Genomic DNA, 23,655 nt, shown 5'->3' on the forward strand with positions numbered 1-23,655 from the left:
ACAAAACTTTTCATAAAAAAAGAATAATAATCTTTTTTGAACCTTTATTCTTACACTCATATTTTATCCTTCATTATATCTAACATTATTTTTTGTATACACATACGGTTTTATCATCTAAAAAATTTGGGGTATAACTTCTTCTAATAGATCTTAATATACCCAAAAGCTGGCTCTGGGCTTGTTCTAGTCTAGAGCCAAAGCAAATTCTCTCCACTTTCTTCTTCTTTATTCTCCCAAGCAACTTACTTTATCAACTCCTTTTTAAGAAATATTAAAACAACTTTTTTTCATCTTTATAGTCATATTCCATCCCTTCATTGTGTTTACTCTTATATATGTTTTTCATTCCTTAAAATTTTGAGAGGTAGTTTCTTCAAAGAGACCAAAATACTCCCAAAATTAAGTGGGTGACCCTGTTCTAGTCACCAGTCTAATATATATATATATATTTTTTCTTTTTTGTATTTTTCTAAATTTTCTTGCTTTAATTATTTTTTTCTCTGAACATTTTTTATCCCATTTCTCCCCGCTATGATTTGGGGTCTTTCTTATTTGGTTATAGCACATTTTCCTGGGGTGTTTACCACCCTTGTAGTATTTTATCTGGTCCATAATATATTCTTCTCTGGACAAAATGACAAGACAGAAAAAATCACCACAAAAAGAACAACAAGAGGCAGTACTGAAGGCTAGGGACTTACTCAATATGGACATGGGTAGTATGTTAGATCTAGAGATCAGAATGATGATTCTCAAGGTGCTAGATGGGCTCAAAAAACACATAGAAGATATAAGAGAAACATTCTTTGGAGAAATAAAGGCCCTTTCTGGAGAAATAAAACAACTAAAATCTAACCGAGTTGAACTCATGAGGTGCAATAAAAAATGGAGGATCTGACTGCTAGAATAAATGAGGCAGAAGGAAGAATTAATGATATAGAAAACCAAATGACAGAGAATAAAGAAGTTGAGCAAAAGAGAGAAAAACAACTATTGGACCACGAGGGTAGAATTCAAGAGGTAAGTGACACCATAAGACAAAACAACATTAAAATAATTGGGATTTCAGGGATGCCTGGGTGGCTCAGTTGGTTAAAGCCTCTGCCTTTGGCTCAGGTCATGATCCCAGGGTCCTGGGATCAAGCCCCGCATCGGGCTCTCTGCTTGGTGGGGAATCTGCTTCCCCCTATCTCTCTGCCTTACTCTCTGACTAATTGTAATCCCTGTCTGTCAAATAAATAAATAAACCTTTAAAAAAATAAATAAAAATAATTGGGATTCCAAAAGAACAAGAAAGAGAGAGGGAAGCAGATGGTATATTGGAGAGAATTATTAAAGAGAACTTCCCTAATATGTCAAAGAGAACAAACATCAAAAGGCAGGATGTGCAGAGAACGCCTCTCAAAATCAATAAGAATAGGTCCACACTCCCTCACCTAATAGTAAAATTTACAAATCTTAGTGACAAAGAGAAAATCCTGAAAGCAGCTGGGGACAAGAAGTCTGTAACATACAATGGTAAAAACATTAGATTGACAGTGGACTTATACACAGAGACCTGGCAGACAAGAAAGAATTGGCATGATATATTCAGAGCAGTAAACGAGAAAATCATGCAGCCAAGAATACTATATCCAGCTACGTTATCATTGAAAATAGAAGGAGAGATAAAAAACTTCCAAGACAAACAAAAACTAAAAGAATTTGTAAAAACCAAACCAGCTCTACAGGAAATATTGAAAGGGGTACTCTAAGCAAAGGGAGAGCCTAAAAGTGGTAGATCAAAAAGGAGCAGAGACAATATATAGTAACAATCACCTTACAGGCAATACAATGGCACTAAATTCAAATCTCTCAATAGTTACCCTGAATGTAAATGGGCTAAATGCCCCAATCAAAAGACACAGGGTGACAGAATAGATTAAAAAAAACAAAACCCATCAATATGCTGACTACAAGAAACTCATTTTAGAACCGAAGACACCTCCAGATTTAAAGTGAGGGGGTGAAAAACAATTTACCATGCTAATGGACATCAGAAGAAAGCTAGGGTAGCAATCCTTGTATCAGATCAAGTAGATTTTAAGCCAAAGACTATAATAAGAGATGAGGAAGGACACTATAGCATAATCAAAGGGTCTGTCCAACAAGATCATCTAACAATTTTAAATATCTATGCCACTAACATGGGAGCAGCAAACAATATAAACCAATTAATAACAACATCAAAGAAACACATCAACAATAATACAATAATAGTAGGGGACTTTAACACTCCCCTCACTGAAAGGGACAGATCATCCAAGCAAAAGATCAACAAGGAAATAAAGGCCTTAAATGACACACTGTATCAGATGGAAATCACAGATATATTCAGAGCATTCCATCCCAGAGCCACAGAATACACATTCTTCCCTAGTGCACATGGAACATTCTCCAGAATAGATCACATCCTCGGTCCTAAATCAGGTCTCAAACGGTATCAAAAGATTGGGATCATTTCCTGCATATTTTCAGACCACAATGCTCTGAAGCTAGAACTCAATCACAAGAGGAAATTTGGAAAGAACCCAAATACATGGAGACTAAACAGCATCCTTCTAAAGAATGAATGGGTCAACCAGGAAATTAAAGAAGACTGGAATAAATTCATGGAAACAAATGATAATGAAAACACAATGGTTCAAAATCTGTGGGACACAGCAAAGGCAGTACTGAGAGGAAAACATATAGCGATACAAGCCTTTCTCAAGAAACAAGAAAGGTCTCAAATACACAACCTAAACCTATACCTAAAGGAGCTGAAGAAAGAACAGCAAGAAAAGCCTAAACCCAGCAGGAGAAGAGAAATCATAAAGATCAGAGCAAAAATCAATGAAATAGAAACTAAAAAAACAACAGAACAAATCTACGAAAATAGGAGCTGACACTTTGAAAGAATAAGATTGATAAACCCCTGGCCAGACTTATCAAAAAGAAAAGAGGAAGGAACCAAATAAATAAAATCATGAATGAATGAGGAGATATCACAACCAACACCAAAGAAATAAAAACAACTATAAGAACATACTATAAGCAACTCTACACCAACAAATTTGAAAATCTGGAAGAAATGAATGCAGTCCCAGAGACATATAAACTAACACAACTGAACCAGGAAGAAACAGAATACCTAAACAGACCCATAACCAGTATGGAGATTGAAACAGTCATCAAAAATCTCCAAACAAAAGCGCAGGGCCAGGTGTCTACCCAAGGGAATTTTACCAAACATTTAAAGAAGAATTAATTCCTATTCTCCTGAAACTGTTCCAATAAATAGAAATAGACTCATTTTATGATGCCATCATCACCTTGATCCCCAAACCGGACAATGATCACATCAACAAGAATTACAGACCAATATGGGCGCCTGGGTGGCTCAGTGGGTTAAGCCGCTGCCTTCGGCTCAGGTCATGATCTCAGGGTCCTGGGATCGAGTCCCGCATCGGGCACTCTGCTCAGCAGGGAGCCTGCTTCCCTCTCTCTCTCTCTCTCTCTGCCTGCCTCTCCATCTACTTGTGATTTCTCTCTGTCAAATAAATAAATAAAATCTTTAAAAAAAACAAATTACAGACCAATATCATTGATGAACACAGATGCGGAAATTCTCACCAAAATATTAGCCAATAGCATCCAAGAGTATATTAAAAGGATTGTTCACCACGACCAAGTGGGATTTATTCCAGGGCTGCAAGGCTGGTTCAACATCCGCAAATCAATGTGATACAATACATTAATAAAAGAATGAGAACCATATGCTACACTCAATAGATGGTGAAAAAGCATTTGACAAAGTACACCATCCCTTCCTGATCAAAACTCTTCAAAGTGTAGGGATAGAGAGCACATACCTCAATATCATCAAAGCCATCTATGCAAAAACCTACCGCAAATATAATTCTCAATGGATAAAAACTGAGAGCTTTTCCGCTAAGGTCAGGAATACGGCAGGGATGTCCATTATCACCACTGATATTCAACATAGTACTAGAAGTCCTAGCCTCAGGAATTACACAACAAAAAGAAATTAAAAACATCCAAATTGGCAAAGAAGAAGTCAAACTATCACTCTTTGCAGATGATATGATACTATACATGGAAAACCAAAAAGACTCCACTCCAAAACTGCTACAACTCGTACAGGAATTCAGTGAATTGTCAAGATATAAAATCAATGCACAGAAATCAGTGCATTTCTCTACACCAACAACAAGACAGAAGAAAGAGAAATTAAGGAGTCAATCACATTTACAACTACATCCAAAACCGTAAGATACCTAGGAATAAGCCTAACCTAAGAGTCAAAGAATCTATACTCAGAAAATACTATAAAGTACTCATGAAAAAAATTGAGGAATACACAAAGAAATGGAAAAGTGTTCCATGCTCAATGATTGGAAGAACAAATACTGTGAAAATGTCTATGCTACCTAAAGCAATCTACACATTTAATGCAATCCTTATGAAAATACCATCCATCTTTTTCAAAGAAATGGAACAAATAATCCTAAAATTTCTATGGAACCAGAAAAGAATGAAAAAATTTATATGGAACCAGAACCTCGAATAGCCAAAGGAATATTGAAAATGAAAGCCAAAGTTGGTGGCATCACAATTCCAGACTTCAAGCTCTATTACAAACCTGTCATCTACAAGTTAGTGTGGTACTGGTAAAAAAATGGAACAGAATAGAGAGTCCAGATATAGACCCTCAACTCTATGGTCAACTAATCTTCGACAAGGCAGGAAAGAATGGCCAATGGAAAAGACAGCCTCTTCAATAAATGGTGTTGGGAAAATTGGACAGCCACATGGAGAAAAATGAAACTGAACCATTTCCTTATGCCACACACGAAAATAGACTCCAAATGGATGAAGGATCTCAATGTGAGAAAGGAATCCATCAAATTCGCTGAGGAGAAGACAGGTAGCAACCTCTTCGACCTTAGCGGTACCAACTTCTTCCTAGGAAAAGTGCCAAAGGCAAGGGAAGCAAGGGCAAAAATGAACTATTGGGACTTCATCCACATCAAAAGCTTTTGCACAGCAAAGGAAACAGTTAAGAAAACCAAAAGACAACTGACAGAATGGGAGAAGACATTTGCAAATGACATATCAGATAAAGGGCTAGTGTCCAAAATCTATAAAGAGCTTAGCGAACTCAACACCCAAAGAACAGATAATCCAATCACAAAAAGGGCAGAGGACATGAACAGATATTTCCGCAAAGAAGACAGCCAGATGGCCAACAGACACATGAAAAAGTGTTCCACATCACTCGGCATCAGGGAAACACAAATCAAAACCACAATGGGATACCACCTCACACCAGTCATAATGGCTAAAACTAACAAAGCAGGAAATGACAGATATTGGCAACGATGCGGAGAAAGGGGAACCCTCTTCCACTGTTGGTGGGAATGCTAGCTGTTGCAACCACTCTGGAAAACAGCATGGAGGTTCCTCAAAATGTTGAAAATAGAACTGCCCTACGACCCAGCAATTGCACTATTGGGTATTTACCCTAAAGATACAAACGTAGTGATCCAAAGGGGCACGTGCACCCGAATGTTTATAGCAGCAATATCCACAATAGCCAAACTATGGAAAGAACCTAGATGTCCATCAACAGCATGGAGGTTCTTCAAAAAGTTGACAATAGAGCTACCCTATGACCCAGCAATTTTACTACTGGGTATTTACCCAAAGAAGCAAACATAGTGATCCGAAGGGGCACGTGCACCTGAATGTTTATAGCAGCAATGTCGACAATAGCCATACAATGGAAAAAAACTAGATGCCCATCAACAGATGAATGGATAAAGAAGATCTGGTATATATATGGTATATATATATATAATGGAATACTATGCAGACATCAAAAGAAATGAATTCTTGCCATTTGCAATGACATGGATGAAGCTAGAGGGTATTATGCTTAGTGAAATAAGTCAACTGGAGAAAGACAACTATCATATGATCTCCCTGATATGAGGAAGCGGAGAGGCAATGTGGGGGGTTTGTGGGGTAGGAAAATAATCCAACAAGATGGGATCGGGAGGAAGAAAAACCATAAGAGACTCTTAATATCACAAAACATACTGAGGGTTGTTGGGGGTAGGGGGTTTGGGAGAGGGTGGTGGGGTTATGGACATTGGGGAGAGTATGTTCTATGGTGAGTGATATAAAGTGTGTAAACCTGGTGATTCACAGACTTGTACCCCTGGGGCTAATAATATATTATATCTTTATAAAAAAATCAAAAATATATAAATAAATAAATAAATAAATAGAATGGAAAAACAAAATCTATACGGAAAGAATGGCTTTGAATGACACACTGAAATGGTGGACTTCACACAGATATATTCAGAACATTTCATCCTAAAGCAGCAGAATACACATTCTTTTAAATTGTGCATGGAACACTATCCTGAATAGATCATATACTGGCTCACAAATCAACCCACAACAAGTACAGAAAGACTGAGTTCGTACCATGCATACTTTAGACCACAATGTTATAAAACTTGAAGTCAACGACACACAGAGACACACACACAAATTAACACACACATGCACACACACAAATTAACACACACATGCACACACACACACACTGGAAAAGACCACAAATACATGGAAGTTAAAGAACATCCTACTGAAGAATGAATGGGTTCAGTATGATTAAAGAAGAAATTTTAATAATGAATAGAAGCTAATGGCGTTGAAAACATGATAGTCCAGAACCTTTGGGATAAAGCAAAGGCAGTTTCAAGAGGGAAGATTATAGCAATACAGGCCTATCTCAAGAAACAAGCAAAAATATACAACTTAACATTACACATAATGGAGCTTAAAAGGAACAGAAGCAGCACCCGGATGGTTCAGCTGGATAAGTATTTTCCTTCAACTCAGGTCATGATCTCAGGGCACTGGGATTGAGTCCCACAGTCCCATGTTGTGTTCCCTGCTCAGTGGAGAGTCTGCTTCTTCCTCATCCTCTGCCCCATGCTCATGCTCTCTCTTTCAAATGAATAAATAAAATCTTTAAAAAAAAAATAAAAAAGGAACTGCAAATAAAGGCTAAAGTCAGCAGAGGAAGCATAATAATAAATATCAGAGTTCAGAATAAATGATACAGAAAAAAACAAAAAAACAGTGGAACGAATAAAAAAAAAATAAACAAGACCTGCTTCTTTGAAAGACTCAATAAAACTGATAAACTGCTACCCAAAATTATAAAAAAGAGAAAGGGCTCATATAAATATAATAATGAATGATAGAGGAGAGTTCACAACCAATACCACAGAAATATAAACAACTGTTAGAGAATATTATGAAAAATTATATTCCAAGAAACTGGGCAATCTGGAAAAAAAAAAAAGGACAAATTCATAGACCCATACACACTAACAAAACTGAAACAGAAAATATGTGGAAAATTTGAATAGGCCCAGTTACTGAATCAGGAATCAAAACTCTCCCAACAAACAGAAGTCCAGATCCAGATGGCTTCCCAGGGGAATATTATCAGACATTTAAAGAACAGTTAATAACTATTCTTCTCAGACCATTTCAAGTAATTAAAAATGGAAGGAAAACTTTCAAACTCATTCAAAAAGTCAGCATTACCTTGATTCTAAGATCAAAAACCCTACTAAAATGGAGAATGGAAAACCGGCCAATACCCCTGATGAACATGGATATAAAAATTCCTAATATGATACTGGAAAATTGAATCCAACAGTACATTAAAAGAATTATTCACCGTGATTGAGTGTGATTTATTCCTGGGCTGTAGGGGTATTGCAGTATTCGCAAATCAACTAATCTGACACACCACATTAATAAAATAAAGAATAAGAAAGACATGATCTCAACAGATGCGGAAAAAGCATTTGACAAGGTAGAGATCATCTCTAAAAAAAACCCTCAAAAAAGTAGGGATAGATGTAACATACCTCAACATCATAAAAGCCATATATGAAAGACCCATAGCTAATACAATACTCAGCACTGAAAAACCAAGAGCTTTTCCTCTGTGGTTGGGAACAAGAAAGGGATGTCCACTCACCATCATTAGTATTTTTTTAAAGATTTTGTTCATTCATTTTAAGAGAGAGAGAGAGCATAAGCCAGAGGGAAAGGGAGAAGCAGACTCCCAGCTGAGCAGTGAGCCTGATGTGGGGCTTGATCCCAGGATCCTGAGATCATGACCTGCACCAAAAGCAGACCACTTAACCAACTGAGTCACTCTGGTGCCCCTTAACACTGTTATTTAATATAGTACTGGAAGTCTTAGCCTTAGCAATCACAGAACAAAACTAAATACAAACCAATCAAATCAGCAAGGGAAGTAAAACTTTCACGATTTGCAACTGATGTGATACTCTATGTAGAAAACCCAAAAGATTCTACGAAAAAAAAAAAAAAAACTGCTAGGGACTGATACACAAATTCAATAATGTCTCAGGATACAAAAACCAACGTACAGAAATCTGTTGCATTTCTATACACCAATAATAAACAAAAAGAGAAATCAAGGAATCAAGGCCACTTATAACTGCATCAAAAACAATAAGATATGGAGAAAAAACCCTAACCAAAGAGATAAAAGATTCATACACCAAAAACTATACAAGACTTATGAAGGAAATTGAAGATGACACAAAGAAACAGAAAAAAGTTCCATGATCATGGATCAGAAGAACGAAAATTATTAAAATGTCTATACTTGGGGTGCCTGGGTGGCTCAGTGGGTTAAAGCCTCTGCCTTCGGCTCAGGTCATTATCCCAGGGTCCTGGGATTGAGTCCCACGTTGGGCTCTCTGCTCATTGGGGAGCCTGCTTCCCCCTCTCTCTCTGCCTGCCTCTCTGCCTACTTGGGCTCTCTCTCTGTGTCAAATAAGTAAATAAAATCTTGAAAAAAATAAAATTTCTATACTATGCAAAGCAATCTACACATTTAAGGCACCCCATAAAAAAATACCACCAGCATTTTTCACATAGGTGGACAAAAAAACTCTAAAATTTGTATGGAACCACAAAAGACCCCAAACAGCCAAAGCAATACTGAAAAAGAAAAGTAAAGCTTGGAGGAATCACAATTCTGGATTTCTAGTTGTACTAAAAAGATGTGTGATTAAGACAGTATGGTACTGGTACAAAAATAGACACACAGATCAAAGGAACAGAACAGAATGCTCAGAAATGGACCCACAACTATATGGTCACCTCATCTTTGACAAAGCAGCAAAGAATATCCAGTGGAAGAAAGACAGTCTCTTCAACAAATCGGAATAGGAAAACTTGACAGCAAAATGCAGAAAAATGAAACTGTACCCTTTTCTTTTATCACACATAAAAATAAACTCAAAAATGGATGAGACATCTAAATGTGAGACACGAATTCAACAAAATTCTAGAAAAGAGCACAGACAGAAACCTCTCTAACCATGGCCACAGCAACTTATTATCAGACAGGTCTCTGGAGACAAGGGAAACTAAAGCAAAAATAAACTAGTGGGACTTCATCAAGATAAAAAGCTTCTGCACAGTGAAGGACGCAATAAACAAAACTAAAACAGACCTAAAGAATATGAAAAGATATGTGCAAATGACATATCTGATGAAGGGTTATTATCCAAAATCTATAAAGAACTTACAAACTCAACACCTAACAAACAAATCATCCAGTTAAGAAATGGGCAGAAGACAAGAACAGACATTTTTCCAAAGAAGACATCCAGATGGTCAACAGACACATCAAAAAATACTCAACATCCCTAATCATCAGGGAAATACAAATCAAAACCATGATGAGATACCACCTCACATCTGCCAGAATGGTTAAATTAACAATACAAGGACAGCAAATGTTGGTGAAGATGATGAGAAAGAGGAATCCTTTTACATTGTTGGTGGGAATGCAAACTGGTACAGCTACTCTGGAAAACAATATGGAGGTTTCTCAAAAAGTTAAAAAAAGAACTATCCTATGACCCACTAATTGCACTACTAGGTATTTACGCAAAGGATACAAAAATACCAAATTAAAAGGACACATGTACAGGTGCCTGGGTGGCTCAGTGGGTTAAAACCTGATTTAGGCTCTGGTCATGATCCCTGGGTCCTGGGATCGAGCCCCACATAGGGTTCTCTGCTCGGCAAGGAGCCTACTTCCTCCTCTCTCTCTCTCTCTCTGCCTACCTCTCTGCCTACTTGTGATCTCTGCCAAGTATATAAATAAAATCTTTATTAAAAAAAAGACACATGCAACCTTATGTTTACAATACCATTATCAACAATACCTAAATTATGGAAAAAGACCAAATGCCCATGAATTGATGAATGAATAAAGATGTGCTGTGTGTGTATATATATACACATATAAATGTATATATATTATACATATATTATTATACATATTATTATGTATTATATTATTATTATGTATTATATTATTATTATGTATTATATTATTATTATGTATTATATTATTATACATATATATGTATATACACACATATATATATGTATAAAAATATACATACACACATCTTTATTATACATATATATGTGTATATACACATATATGTGTGTATTTATATATATTATACATATATTATTATTATACATATTATTATGTATTATATTATTATTATGTATTATATTATTATACATATATGTGTGTATATATATACACACACACATATATATATGTGATGGAATATTACTGAGTTGTCAAAAATGAAATCTTGCCATTTGGAAGGACGTGGATAGAGCTAGAATGTATTATGCTAAGTCAAACAAGTCAGAGAGAGAAAATACCAGATGATTACACTCATCTGATGAGTGTACAGATGAACACAGGGGAAGGGAAAAAGAGAGAGTGAAACAAACCATAAGAGACTCTTAACTATCAAAAATAAACTGAGGTTTGATGGAGGGAAGGTGGGCAGGGGATGGGTTAAATGCGTTATGGGTATTAAGGAGGGCACTTGTGTTGAGCACTGGGTGTTTCATTTATGTAATGAATCATTAAATTCTACTTTTGAAATCAGTATTATACTATATGTTAACTAACTAGAATTTATATACAAATTTAAAAATAAAAAAAGAAATAAACAGAAGGTTTTTAGAATGGTATAAGGTGAATTGATCATTATTAAGGCATTAATATAAAACAAAAGAAAAAAAGCCCACATAGTATGTGATAAAGGAAACGCATAGTAATAAAGTAATAAAGTGATAAAGTCAACGCACAGTAGAATGATTGCTTATATTCACCTCTTAAAAATAATTATGGCCTATACTTTAAACAATGCTTAAATAGGGGCAATTGCAATTTAATGAGAAGACATTTTGTCAAAGTTTGAACATAACATGAATATTTTACATTCCTGGGAAAGAGATTTTTTTTAAATACATGGAATCAATTCTGTTTTTACCTAACAGAATGTCCAAACCTCTGTCATGAAGTTTCTAATTAACATTGAAAATAGAAACAAAGTAAATGATTAGAAGCTTATTAAATTCTGAAACTTTGATATGTTTTAAAATATAACTAATTATGAAGATAGTGGTTCTCAACCAGGGACAATTTTGTCTAGTTGGGGACATTTTTTAATATCTGAAAGCATTTTTGTTTTTCCTAACAGGTGGTAGAGGGGCTGCTGCTGGCATCGAGTGCGGAGAGGTCATGAATACTGCTAAACATCCTACAATGCACAGCATTCCACAAAAAAGAATTATTGAGCCAAATAATCAAAGTGTCAAAGTTAAGGAATTCTTCTTAAGCATATGCTTTCAGTGCTTGTCAAATACTTTTAAAATTTATTGTGTAATATTTAAGAATATAGAAATGTATACACAAGACAATTAATCTATATGTCTACCACTGAGCTTAATAAAAAGTGTTCAATCCCTCCTTCTCTATTCCTTACTCTCTAGTTTTTAAAGATTAGTTCAAATACCTATTATGTTATTGCTATAGTATAACTGTGTTAAAATATGTCATAGCATGTTGGCTATATCATATGTTAAATTGTACTACAACTATCATATGACTTTTACAGATTTAATGACTAGGCATATTTATGCTTTACATAGGAGATTTAGAATTATAACAGAACATTGCAAAGTAATTATTTATTCCTTGTATGTAGACTGCCTTGATAAATTTCCTGAAAACACAACTGGAAGGAATTGGTTTTAAAGATAAAAATCAATTACAAATGTGTTATACTTCATTAAATACATCATTCGCTGACAATCCGTGAATTCAAAACAAATTTATATAGCACCAAAAAATGTAGGAAGCTAGGAAACAAAAAACAAAAAAAATTCAACCAAAAAAACACTGTGATTGTTTTCCATCTCTGTTAGTATCACTGGGGGCGTTGGAGCCTGGATTTTCTGCCTCCATTTCTCTGGGGCTGAAGCATGCCTGCCTTTGGTCTAGAGATAGCTTCATAACTGCAAGTTAGAGTAAGGATTTTGGTTTAACCTTGCTTCTCCTTTCCTAGTTCAAGGTTCTGGAAGTCTATGTGAGGAAAAAGATGGCACCTTCCACATTCTACAACTGCAAGGGAATTCTTGGTCTACCACAAACATCACCTCACTTCAATAAACCCAGTGGATATACAGGATAAAAGAACCAGAATCTGAATAAAGTTCTGTCATGGCTTCAAGTCTACAAGACAACAGAAAATATGATCTTTGAGCCACATCTTGTTCAACTATTAATAAGACCTATGTTTTGTTAATAAAAAGAGTTTTTTTTTTAAAAAAGACCTATGTTTCGTTCAAACTGCAAATGGACTAAAATATTTTGTATTTTTAAAATGCTTGTTATAATCCAATTAGTATAAGAAAATTATTTAAAGCAACTTTTTCTCTCTTTCTAAAGTAGTCTTGATAGCACTTATGAACAACAATACAAATGAAACCTGGTATTAATCAACAATAGACATAGAGGGGATGAAAATGAGCAGTCATTACATTTACTTGGAACAGATATGATTTTATCAACAGACTGAAAGTAAAAAACAAGGGTCAAAGATAAGCAATGAAGAAAGGGAAGAGAAAAAAAATCACTAAACTAACCAGTTAGAAACAAAAGATGAAAAAGAACAGCCCCTCATGGATAGAAGTATTTTGGGATTGCAACAGCAAGCCATAAAGTAATCATTTATTCCACTATGATGAGAAATGGGAAAGGTATCCTATATGAATATTCCTGTTATTACTAATGCTTCATATTCTCTAAAAATTATACAAATGAATGTGGTTTGTACAAGTTATGTAAGAGAAAAATGTTTTCAAACTCTACAGTACTAATGCCATCATAGCCTTAATTGATATACTTATAGTCATCAACCCTTGTAAAGTACGCGAACACACGCAGACTCGCAGGCTGCATAAAATACAGATGGTCGATAGCCGCATAAATAGATCAATGATTACAAAGATGGATTGAGGAGACAAAAATGAGTTCTACTATTACACATGCATGAGCTTCCTGACTATAAGAATAATTATAGTCCAGAATTGGTTGATCGAGGGAAGTTGAAGAATCACTTTTCTCTGCATAATAAATAGATAGCCATTTATGTTTGATGGCTTAGGAGTAATCAGGGCAATGTATCAGATGATCTATGCTTTATTCTAATTCTTATGTCAGGACCCAATAAAAGTTACTCAATTCATATAATCTGTTTTGAGACATAAAGTAACAATTGGAAAAACCTGTAGACCATATATATTTGGTACAGTGGTGGGTACTTGAATGGGTCCAGAAGAATAACATGGCCAGCAAGAGCAGAAATTATCTGAGGGAAAAAGAGCAACCTCAAATACTTCCATGCATTTATTACAAAAAGACATCTATAGAGGTATTTTTTTTTTAATTTAAAGGTATGAAGGAGATGACCTCGAGCCATAATTCACTGAGGGGATATTATTAAGAAAGATAAGGGCCCTTGATTTAGAAAAGAATGTATTTAAATGAAAGTAAGGAAAAGAGGGAAGAGAGAATTTAGAGTAGAGGAAGAGAAGGTGGGAAGGAAGGAGGAAAGTTAAGAGAAAATGAAGTGGGTGGAGAATGAGCTAAAAATAGGATAGTGGATAGTTGCATACCCAGAAGAAATGCTTGTGTCCCTTAAAAATAAGGGAGAGATCAACCTAAAGACAACAAACAGAACATTTGCTTAAGGAATATAATAACCTGGTACAAAGTATGGATTATTTTCAGAAAAAAACTATAAGAAAATAACTACTACTTGAACTAAGTAAGTCACTGAAATTCAGGTTCTCAAAAGGGGTATCTTTTACCCCATCTCATTCTCCTACTTATCATTCCTTAAAATTCTCCCCTGTGCCGGCTAATGGTGAACCCCTCAGTATCTGGCTGGCTCCCTAAAACAGTGGCTCACTTTGTTCGTATATCTATAAAACCATCTATTCCCTCAAACAGAGTACTCTAAAGAAACATAGTCTAAATCTTCCATTTGTCACTTCCACCATCAACTTCGGTAGATATACCCTATCCACTATCGTTGGTCCTTATACTGAGCAAACATTTCTTTCCAAATGATTCCAAAAATCCAGTTTTCAGTCCTAATCTCCATTCTGACTTCCAATTACATATTCTAATAAATTTTTTAAAATTTTCTCTTCTGCCCTGGAAGTATTTTCTCTGTTTGACATATTTCACTTAGCATAATGCTTTCAAGTTCCATCTGCGTTGTCATAAATGAAAGGATTTCCTCCTTTTCTATGGCTGAATAATATTCCTGTGTGTATGTGTAATATTTTAATCTACTCATTCATCAATAGACATCTAGGTTGCTTCCATGTCTTGGCTAATGTAAAAATAAAATGCTGCAATAAAAACAGAAATGGGTATGCAGTTATCTCTTCAAAGCAGTGATTTCATTTCCTTCAGAGATATACCCAGGAGTGTGACGGCTCAATCACACAGGAGTTGTATTTTAATTTTTTAAGGAATCACCACACTGTTTTACAGTATGGCTGCAACAATTTACATTCCCACCAACAGTTTACAAAGGTCTCTTTTCTACACATCCTCATCAGCACTTGTTGTCTCCTTTTTTTTTTTTTTTTTTTTTTTAACAATAGTGATTCCAACAGATGTGAGGTGCTATCTCATTACAGTTTTGATTTGCAGGTCCCTGATAATTACCAATATTGAATATCTTTTCATGTGCCTGTTGGCTACTGGACAATCTTTTCTGGAAAAAATGCCTTTTTGGGACACCTGGGTGGCTCAGTTGGTTAAGCCGCTGCCTTCGATCAGGTCATGACCCAGGGTCCTGGAATGGAGTTCCATATCCGGCTCCTTGCTCAGCAGAGAGCCTGTTTCTCTCTCTGCCTCTGCCTGCCGCTCTGCCTGCTTGTGTTCTCTCTCTTTCTCTCTCTCTGACAAATAAATAAATAAATAAATAAATAAATGAATAAATAAAATCTTTTAAAAAATGTCTTTTCAAGTGTTTTGCTGATTTTTTTAAGTCAAATTATTTGGTATTCTACTCTTAAGTTGTAGGAGTTCTTTATATATATTGGATATGAATTATTATCAGATTTGTGGTTCGTAAATATTTTCTCCCATACTGTAGTCTGCCTTTTCACTCTGCTATTTCTTGTGCTGTGCAGAAAGCTTAGATCGATGTAGTCCCTCTTTTTATTTTTGCTTTGTAGTGTCAAATCAAGACAATATTTCCAAGATCAATGTCAAGGAGCTTTTCCCTTGTTTTCTTCTAGGACTTTTATGATTTCATGACTTAGATTTAAGGTTTTTGTTTTTTTGTTTTTAAAGATTTTATTTATTTATTTGACAGAGATCACAAATAGGCAGAGAGGCAGGCAGAGAGAGGAAGAGAAGCAGGCTCCCTGTTGAGCAGAGAGCCCGATGGGGGGCTCGATCCCAGGACCCTGGGATCATGACCTGAGCCAAAGGCAGAGGCTTTAACCCACTGAGCCACCCAGGTGCCCCACATTTAAGCCTTTAAAAATCCACTGGTTGATGTAAGCTACATTCCCATTCTCCATCTCTCTCTTATCCCTCTAACAGATGCCCCCCAGTGATCTCCATAAGGTGATCTGGAGAAGGACAATATGATCAGACCACAGCTGTTTCCTTACCCTTCTAATGTGTTCCTTCTTGGTCTCTTTGGACCAGGAAGGTGATTTAACATCCTCCCTGAGTATGGGATTTTCACAATGGTGTATTCTCTATAGCTAGTGGCTAGAGAGACTGAAGCTGGAACAACTTATGTCAGTCAGCTTGACTGGAAAACTTTTCTGTACTAGTTTCTGGTCTTCTTGTTTGTGCCTTTAACACCAGTTTATTGGTCCTTTTCTCATAATAAAATAAAACTCAAAGGAATATAAAAGAAACAGATTATATTAAAATAGTTAATGTATTTTTAAAAAGTGACATTAACAATAGATATGCATCTTGATTAAAGCATTACAAAATAAGATCTAGTGGTAGCTTTAATAACTAGTGTAATTTTGAAGTATTACTGACTTTAAATAATATTTCAAGATACCTGTCTCAAATGTAATGTGATATGAAAATATTTATTATTTCTATTAGTGAAAACTTAGAGGCACTATTAATACTACTTTGGTATGTTACCTACATTGTTAATCAAATGAAATACTAAATGTTAATTTAAAGTTTAAAAAATTAAATAAAAATTAAAAAAATAAAGTTACAGTTAAAGTTATACAAATAAAGATACAGTATTTTTCATATCTAAATTCAGGAGCCTCTGAATTCTATTAACCCCAAAGGGAGGGATTTGAATCCCTGGTTAAAAACCTCTGCTCAATACATATCTTTCTAAATTATTCTGCAATTATATTACATTGCCTTCTATGTTAATCATCCTATTTTCTGTATATGTTTTGTGAATATGACTATAATCTCCCTAGCAACACAATTTCCTCAGCATTTAAGAATCATTTACATGCACTAACGTTCTAAAGTAAAACACACTTTTATTTTTCCCTTAACATTTGAATCAATTTTTTGTGAGTGCTAGTTTCATTTCTTTGTCAAAGTTCTATATGTAAGTAGGCCTATAAATATTTGATTTTTACCCCCAGTAGTCTGAAAACACTGGTTTCAGGTTTTTTTCCTCAGTAGATCAAATTGATATTACACTGACAGATTTTCAAAACAGAAATAATACCTCCAAGAATCACCAAAATTTAGTTCACATTATTTGGACCTAACTCATAATTATATATATTAAAAGCTCCTCAACAAGCTCAGAATATGGTATACATTTTTAAATGTTTCCATGAGTTCCTGGATTTTAGGACATCTCAACATCTTCCACAATGAAATCAGTTTCTAGCTTAAATTTATATATTTTGAAATAAGGAAAACATTGGTATTCTTATTAATAACCTGATATTTGGGCTTGTTCTTGCTGATTAAACTAGATAGATAGATAGATAGATAGAGTTTTTTAAATAAGATATTCATCCTGCTAAATAACTAAAATATATTAGTTGTCTGGTTGGAAAGAGCCTATTGACCTATACTGGAGAGATAATACTAGTGTTAACTCTGTGGGAAGCAGTGTGTCCTTAATTGTTTTTTGTTGTGTTTGTTGTTATGAGGAGACAAACATCTCCTGTGAGCAATATACTATGATTATACATGGATAGAATTTAGCATTGTAATCAAATAGAACTTACAACAAAGTTAATCTGATGATACATATTTAATGCTACGCATTATCAATGTGCTACATGGTAATTAGAAATAAATTATAAACAACTCCTATGAATGACAAACTGGTGTTACTTTTGCATCACTGAAGCAAATGTTTCTGGGATGGGAGGGGAAAAAAAAGCAGTAGCGATTTTAGTCTTTTCTCTTGCCTCTGAAAAGCAGTCACCTTTGTGTTCTGGCAAACTGAGTAACTGTTTCAATCTAGGACCTTCCTTCTTACCAAAAGATACTCAGATGTTTGATATTTCTGGATAAACATCCTACTAACTTCAATAACTCACACTGAGTTACGTATCATCTGTGCTTATATCAAAGTGGCACAATTCTAATCACATATACTACTATTAAATTACATGTTAAGTTGTTTTCTCCTACAAGCAGAATGAAAGAAATGATTTTTGACTGAGCAAGGTAAGGAATGAGAGGAAATTTCAGAGAGTCTGGCATTGAGATGAAAAGCAATCTGGCTTGAAAAAAAAGTCCTCAGTGGTATGCTTTCAACAAAAAGAAGGCACAAAATTTGTGGGGCAAAGGATGCAAGGGGTAAAACCATGAATATGTGGGGGGAAAAAAAGAAAGAGATAAAGGCTTAGAAAAGTGAAAGAATGTCTAGAAAAAAAGGAAAAGATGATACAAGCCCAGTTCAACCCAATTCACAGCAAACAGGAATTACATGGATGCATCTGGTATAACATGCACTAAAGGAGCCTTGGCAAGAGCTATACTTTATGATTCTCCATCACTCGTCTTCCTAAATAATACTATAATTTCAAAAACAGTTGCTTTCACTGCATAGTGGGTATAATTAAATGAGCAAATTCAAAATTTATACATAATTTATTGTCATCTCCAAATTGAAAGCAATCCATTCCTCCAAACTGAACCAGGCTTACCCAATTTAAAGAGAAACAAATAGGTATCGTTTATGCTACATAATAAAGTGAAACAGAAAAAGAATCCCACATAATAAATGTCTCTCTATATATTTTAAAAGCTTGTTGCATATTAGAAGGATATTCATAAGTGAGAATCTTTCTCTGGTTCTTACATTCCCTGAAGAGTTGAAAATATTACTTAAAAAATGTTTTGAATGTTACTGCCAAATAAAGACCACAGCAGCATTCTAAATGCATTTTTTTTTCTTTACCAAAGTATATGAAGGAAAAGCTATATAGTTTTCACTGGTAAAATAAATGGCTAAATTGATTAATTATTCAAAAATATGATTCTATTTTACTATAATTTAATTACAGAGAAAAGACTAAAAAGGTTTGGAGTCAGAAATTTCTTTGTCTCTTTGGATCTTAAAATTAAACTGTCCAGTGAAAAAAGAGAGAAAACTAAACCTCATTTAGGCTTCATTCCTCACTCATTCTGACTATTTGTGCAAAGAATCATGGGACTTAGGCAGAACAAATATGATCAGCTCTCCATCTCTGCTCAGAGAAATGTGAACTTGCTAGTTGGACAGAAAAATACTTTTTTAAAAAACTTTTCCACAGAGAGATTTATCAAAGTGTAACTCTGATTGAGATTAAAGTGTAACTCTTATTGAGATTAACATAAATATGTCATGATAATAAAGAGCCTACATAAACCCATTAAACCTTAGCCCTAGAAAATAAATTTCTATTTATCTAAATTTATATTATAATATCTACATTTAAAACATTTACATGAGGTAATCTGTAATGCAAGCTTACATTACAAACTGGAGGAACTTCCATATAGACATGGCCTGCTCAAATGAAAGACACTTGACAGACACTGATACTCTGAAATTCAGACAGTCTAAGGGCAATATGGTAAAATTCTCACAGCATAAACTACTGTCTTTAAAATCAAAGCAACCTTTATGGCTTAAAAACAAAAACCAAAAAACCCTACAATGACCATGCCTTTATAAGTAAAATCCTAACAGTTCTTCCTTCCAGAAATTAAACTAGACAGGAATAGCCATATCAAGAATTGTAATAATATGTTAGATCTTGTATAGTGCTTTATTCTACAGAGCACATCATTTGGTTTAATACATTTGTATTCTCAGACGTGGCAATAGACATTTAGCAAGCTAAATAACTGGCTCATGGAAGGCAGGATAATGGAACAGAACAGAAAAAGCAATAGATTTGGAACTATGAGAGATCTTGTTCCAAATTCCAGCTCTGCTAGTCTGCCACTAATGATCTACGTGATACTGGGCAATCTCCTTAAATCTCAGTTTAAATCTCAGTTTTCTTTTCTGTAACATTAGGACAATAGTATGTACCTCATAGGATTGTTAACAGGATACAATAAGATAAAATACATAAAAGGGCTTGACACAATTCTTAGTCATGTTATGTGCCTAATAAAGAATAAGTTTAACACCTACCAATTGGTCATCAGCAAGGTATTTAACCTTTTGACCTTCCTATTACCTTCATAAAATTGTAGTAATAATATTTACTTAACAGAATTGTTGTGACATGCAATTTTATGTACACTGAAAGATAGGCAGAAACAAACCAAAAACGCAGATCTTCTATGTTGAATACTCTTATGGGTAACAAAGCTAGATACTCCTGATTCTATTACCGAAACATAAGAAGAACATTTTCCCACAACTGCATTGAGAAAATAACAAACCAGAAATACCTGAGAAAATGAATTTTAAAAGGAAAATATGCAAGTTACCTGAATTAAGGCTTCATTCAGCATGTCTTCATTAACCTCCAGAATAATATTTTTTATATCTTCATATGGCATACGATATGATCCTAGGAAAATAGCTTAAATAAAAGTAGATTTTATTAAAAATAGAATAGTATCAAAATTTTAGAGCCTTTAGAAATACCTTATTCTCATTTTCATAGAATCAAAGTATGAAATTTGTCACCAATATTATTTTACAGTTAGAAACAAACAAATGTAGTTTCCGTTTGATAGACTGGCTACACTACTCATCTAGGCAAACTGGCCTATTATTTCAACCTCTGATATTTACAGGTTATACATATTTATATATAAATTAAAACCCCTATTAATAATGCTGATGACTACATGCTTATGAATTTTAGATCAAGCTGATACAACACGACTAATGAGAGATTTTATTTCAAGTTGGCCTTTTAATTCAACATTGAATTTAATATGGCTATTGTCACATGCATACAACACAGTACTTCTCAGGAATGACAGTAAAGTCAGCAAATACGAAAAAAAAAATCATATCAATCTACTTTGCAATTCTCCCACATAAGAAAAAGAGTGTTGTCAGTGTTATCAGAATTCCTGCTGAATATCATGAGGTATAGTATTAGTAGCTCTATATTTTCATAATTTTCCTTCTCAATTTTTTCTCGAATGGATATATATTATGTCATACTGAAGTAAGTCAGCAGTTTACACTGACAAAAGCTTACACTAATTCAGAAAGTATTTTTTAACAACACATTCCACTTTAACTTCCACAAAACACACATTTTAATGAACATTTATATTCTTATATCCAGAACATGAATATATTCCTCTGATTTTTTTTTTTCATCTAAAGGTCTCTATGATTTCACTAGAGCTTAAAGGAAAAACCAATCCTCACTGTCTAGGCAAATGATTACCTAGACATAAACACCAAGTGAGAGCTCCATAATCAAAATAATGTTGACAGATATCAACTAGCAATTAAGATCACACTGTTTTTTTTTTAATTACTGAGTCCTCACTTTATAAAGAAAATGTACTCGGGCGCCTGGGTGGCTCAGTGGGTTAAGCCGCTGCCTTCGGCTCAGGTCATGATCTCGGGGTCCTGGGATCGAGTCCCGCATCGGGCTCTCTGCTCAGCAGGGAGCCTGCTTCCCTCTCACTCTCTGCCTGCCTGCCTCTCCATCTACTTGTGATTTCTCTCTGTCAAATAAATAAATAAAATCTTTAAAAAAAAAAAAAAAGAAAATGTACTCTGTTATGCAATGTACACATTCACAACTATTAGAAGACTTCTGTCAGCAACATTCCCACTCACAGGAGAATGATGATTTGTTTATTTTAATGTGATCTCTTAACAAAGGGATCTTATCAAAATAAACTCCCATGGTATTTCCTTACATAATTACAAATGCTTGATGTGATGTAATTTCTCATGCATAGTATTTGAGTATCCCCAGAATATAAACACAGTCTACACATGGTGGATAAAAAAATGCTGAATTCAATAGAGGGGGAGAATATGCCAAAATAAAATCTAAGGTCTAGTTAAATAAAGATGGGTTTAGGGCACCTGGGTGGCTCAGTGGGTTAAGCCGCTGCCTTTGGCTCAGGTCATCATCTCAGGGTCCTGGGATGGAGTCCCACATAGGGCCCGCTGCTCAGCAGGGAGCCTGCTTCCCTCTCTCTTTCTCTTTCTGCCTGCCTCTCTGCCTACTTGTGATCTCTGTCTGTCAAATAAATAAATAAAAATCTTTTAAAAAGATGGGTTTAACTGTCCAGCAGCTTTAGCAAAAACGTATTTAATGGCTGACTGATTTGTTAAAGGCTTTAAGGTTCACTAAACACTTTAACTTTTATTTACATTTAGTTAACATGAAGTACAATACTGGTTTCAGGACCAGAATTCAATAATTCATCACTTACATACAATACCCAGTGCTTATTACAATGAGTGCCCTTTAATACCCATCAAATGTCTAACCAATGTCCCACCCTCCTCCCTCCATCAACCCTCAGTTTGTTCTGTACCCTTCAGTCTCTTCTACTTTGTTTCCCTCTCTCCTTTTTTTTCTGATTCCACTTCCCATATGTTCATCTGTTTTCTTTCTTAAATTCCACATATGACTAAAATTATATGGAATTTGTTTTTCTCTGATTGACTTATTTCACTTAACATAATACATATAAGCTGCATTCACATAATTGGTAAGATTTCATTCTTTTTGATGGCTGGTTAATATCCCATTATATAAACACACACACACACACACACACACACACACACATATAATCTTTATCCATTCATCAGTCAATAGACATCTTGGCTCTCTCCTTAATCTGGCTATTGTTGATAATGTTGCTACAAACACCAGGTTGCGCGTACCTCTTCAAATGTATACTTTCTCTCATTTGGGATACAAAAGCTGGATCTTGGGCTAGTTTTCCCAACACCATTTGTTGAAGAGACTGTCTTTTCTCCATCGGACATTTGTTCCTGCTTTCTCAAAGATGCAGTGACCATATACTTGTGGGTCCATTTCTTGGTTTTCTATTCTAATCCATTTATCTATGTGGGTAATTTTGTGCCAGTACCATACTGACCACTACATCTTTGTTATGTAACTTGAAATCTGAAATCATGTTGCCTCCAGTTTTGTTTTTCTTTTTCAATATTGCTTTGCCTATTCAGGGTCCTTTGTGCTTCAATACAAATATTAGGATGGTTTGTGAAAAATGATACTGGTATTTTGATAGGGATTGCATGAAAGTAGATTGCTTTGGGTAGTATATATATTTTAACAATGTTTGTCCTCCCAAGCCATGAGCATTGAATGCTTTTCCATTTCTTTGTGTCCTCTTCAATTTCTTTCATAACCGTTCTATAGTTTTCAGAGTACAAATCTTTAACTTCTTTAGTTAGTTTATTCCTAGGTATCATGGTTTTTTGTGCAATTGCAAATAGGATTGGTTCCTTAGTTACTTTTCTGCTGCTTCATCATTGGTGGATAGGAATGCAGTGGATTTCTCCAAGTTCATCTTAAATCCTGGAACTCTGCTGAATTCATGTATTACTTCTAGCAATTTCTGGTGGAGTCTTTCAGGTTTTCTACATAGAGTATCATGTTATCTGAAAATAGTGAAAGCTTGAC

At 34.8% G+C, this 23,655-nt stretch overlaps 1 protein-coding gene across 7 annotated transcripts in view; it reads right to left on the minus strand.

Annotated features, from left to right (window-relative positions):
• The window catches only part of DIAPH2 (diaphanous related formin 2), a 980,096-nt gene that overhangs the window by 528,941 nt on the left and 427,500 nt on the right, over window positions 1-23,655 (minus strand). For all 7 annotated transcript variants that reach the window (XM_013047536.2, XM_004775974.3, XM_013047535.2 and 4 more), the window contains one exon: window positions 20,498-20,592. In XM_013047536.2, coding sequence (XP_012902990.1) covers window positions 20,498-20,592 — 95 coding nt within the window. The remainder of the gene's footprint in view (window positions 1-20,497; window positions 20,593-23,655) is intronic.

The sequence above is a fragment of the Mustela putorius genome, unplaced genomic scaffold (genome assembly GCF_011764305.1).
Source record: "Mustela putorius furo isolate JIRA1106 unplaced genomic scaffold, ASM1176430v1.1 tig00003846_pilon_pilon_pilon, whole genome shotgun sequence".
NCBI lineage: Eukaryota > Metazoa > Chordata > Mammalia > Carnivora > Mustelidae > Mustela > Mustela putorius.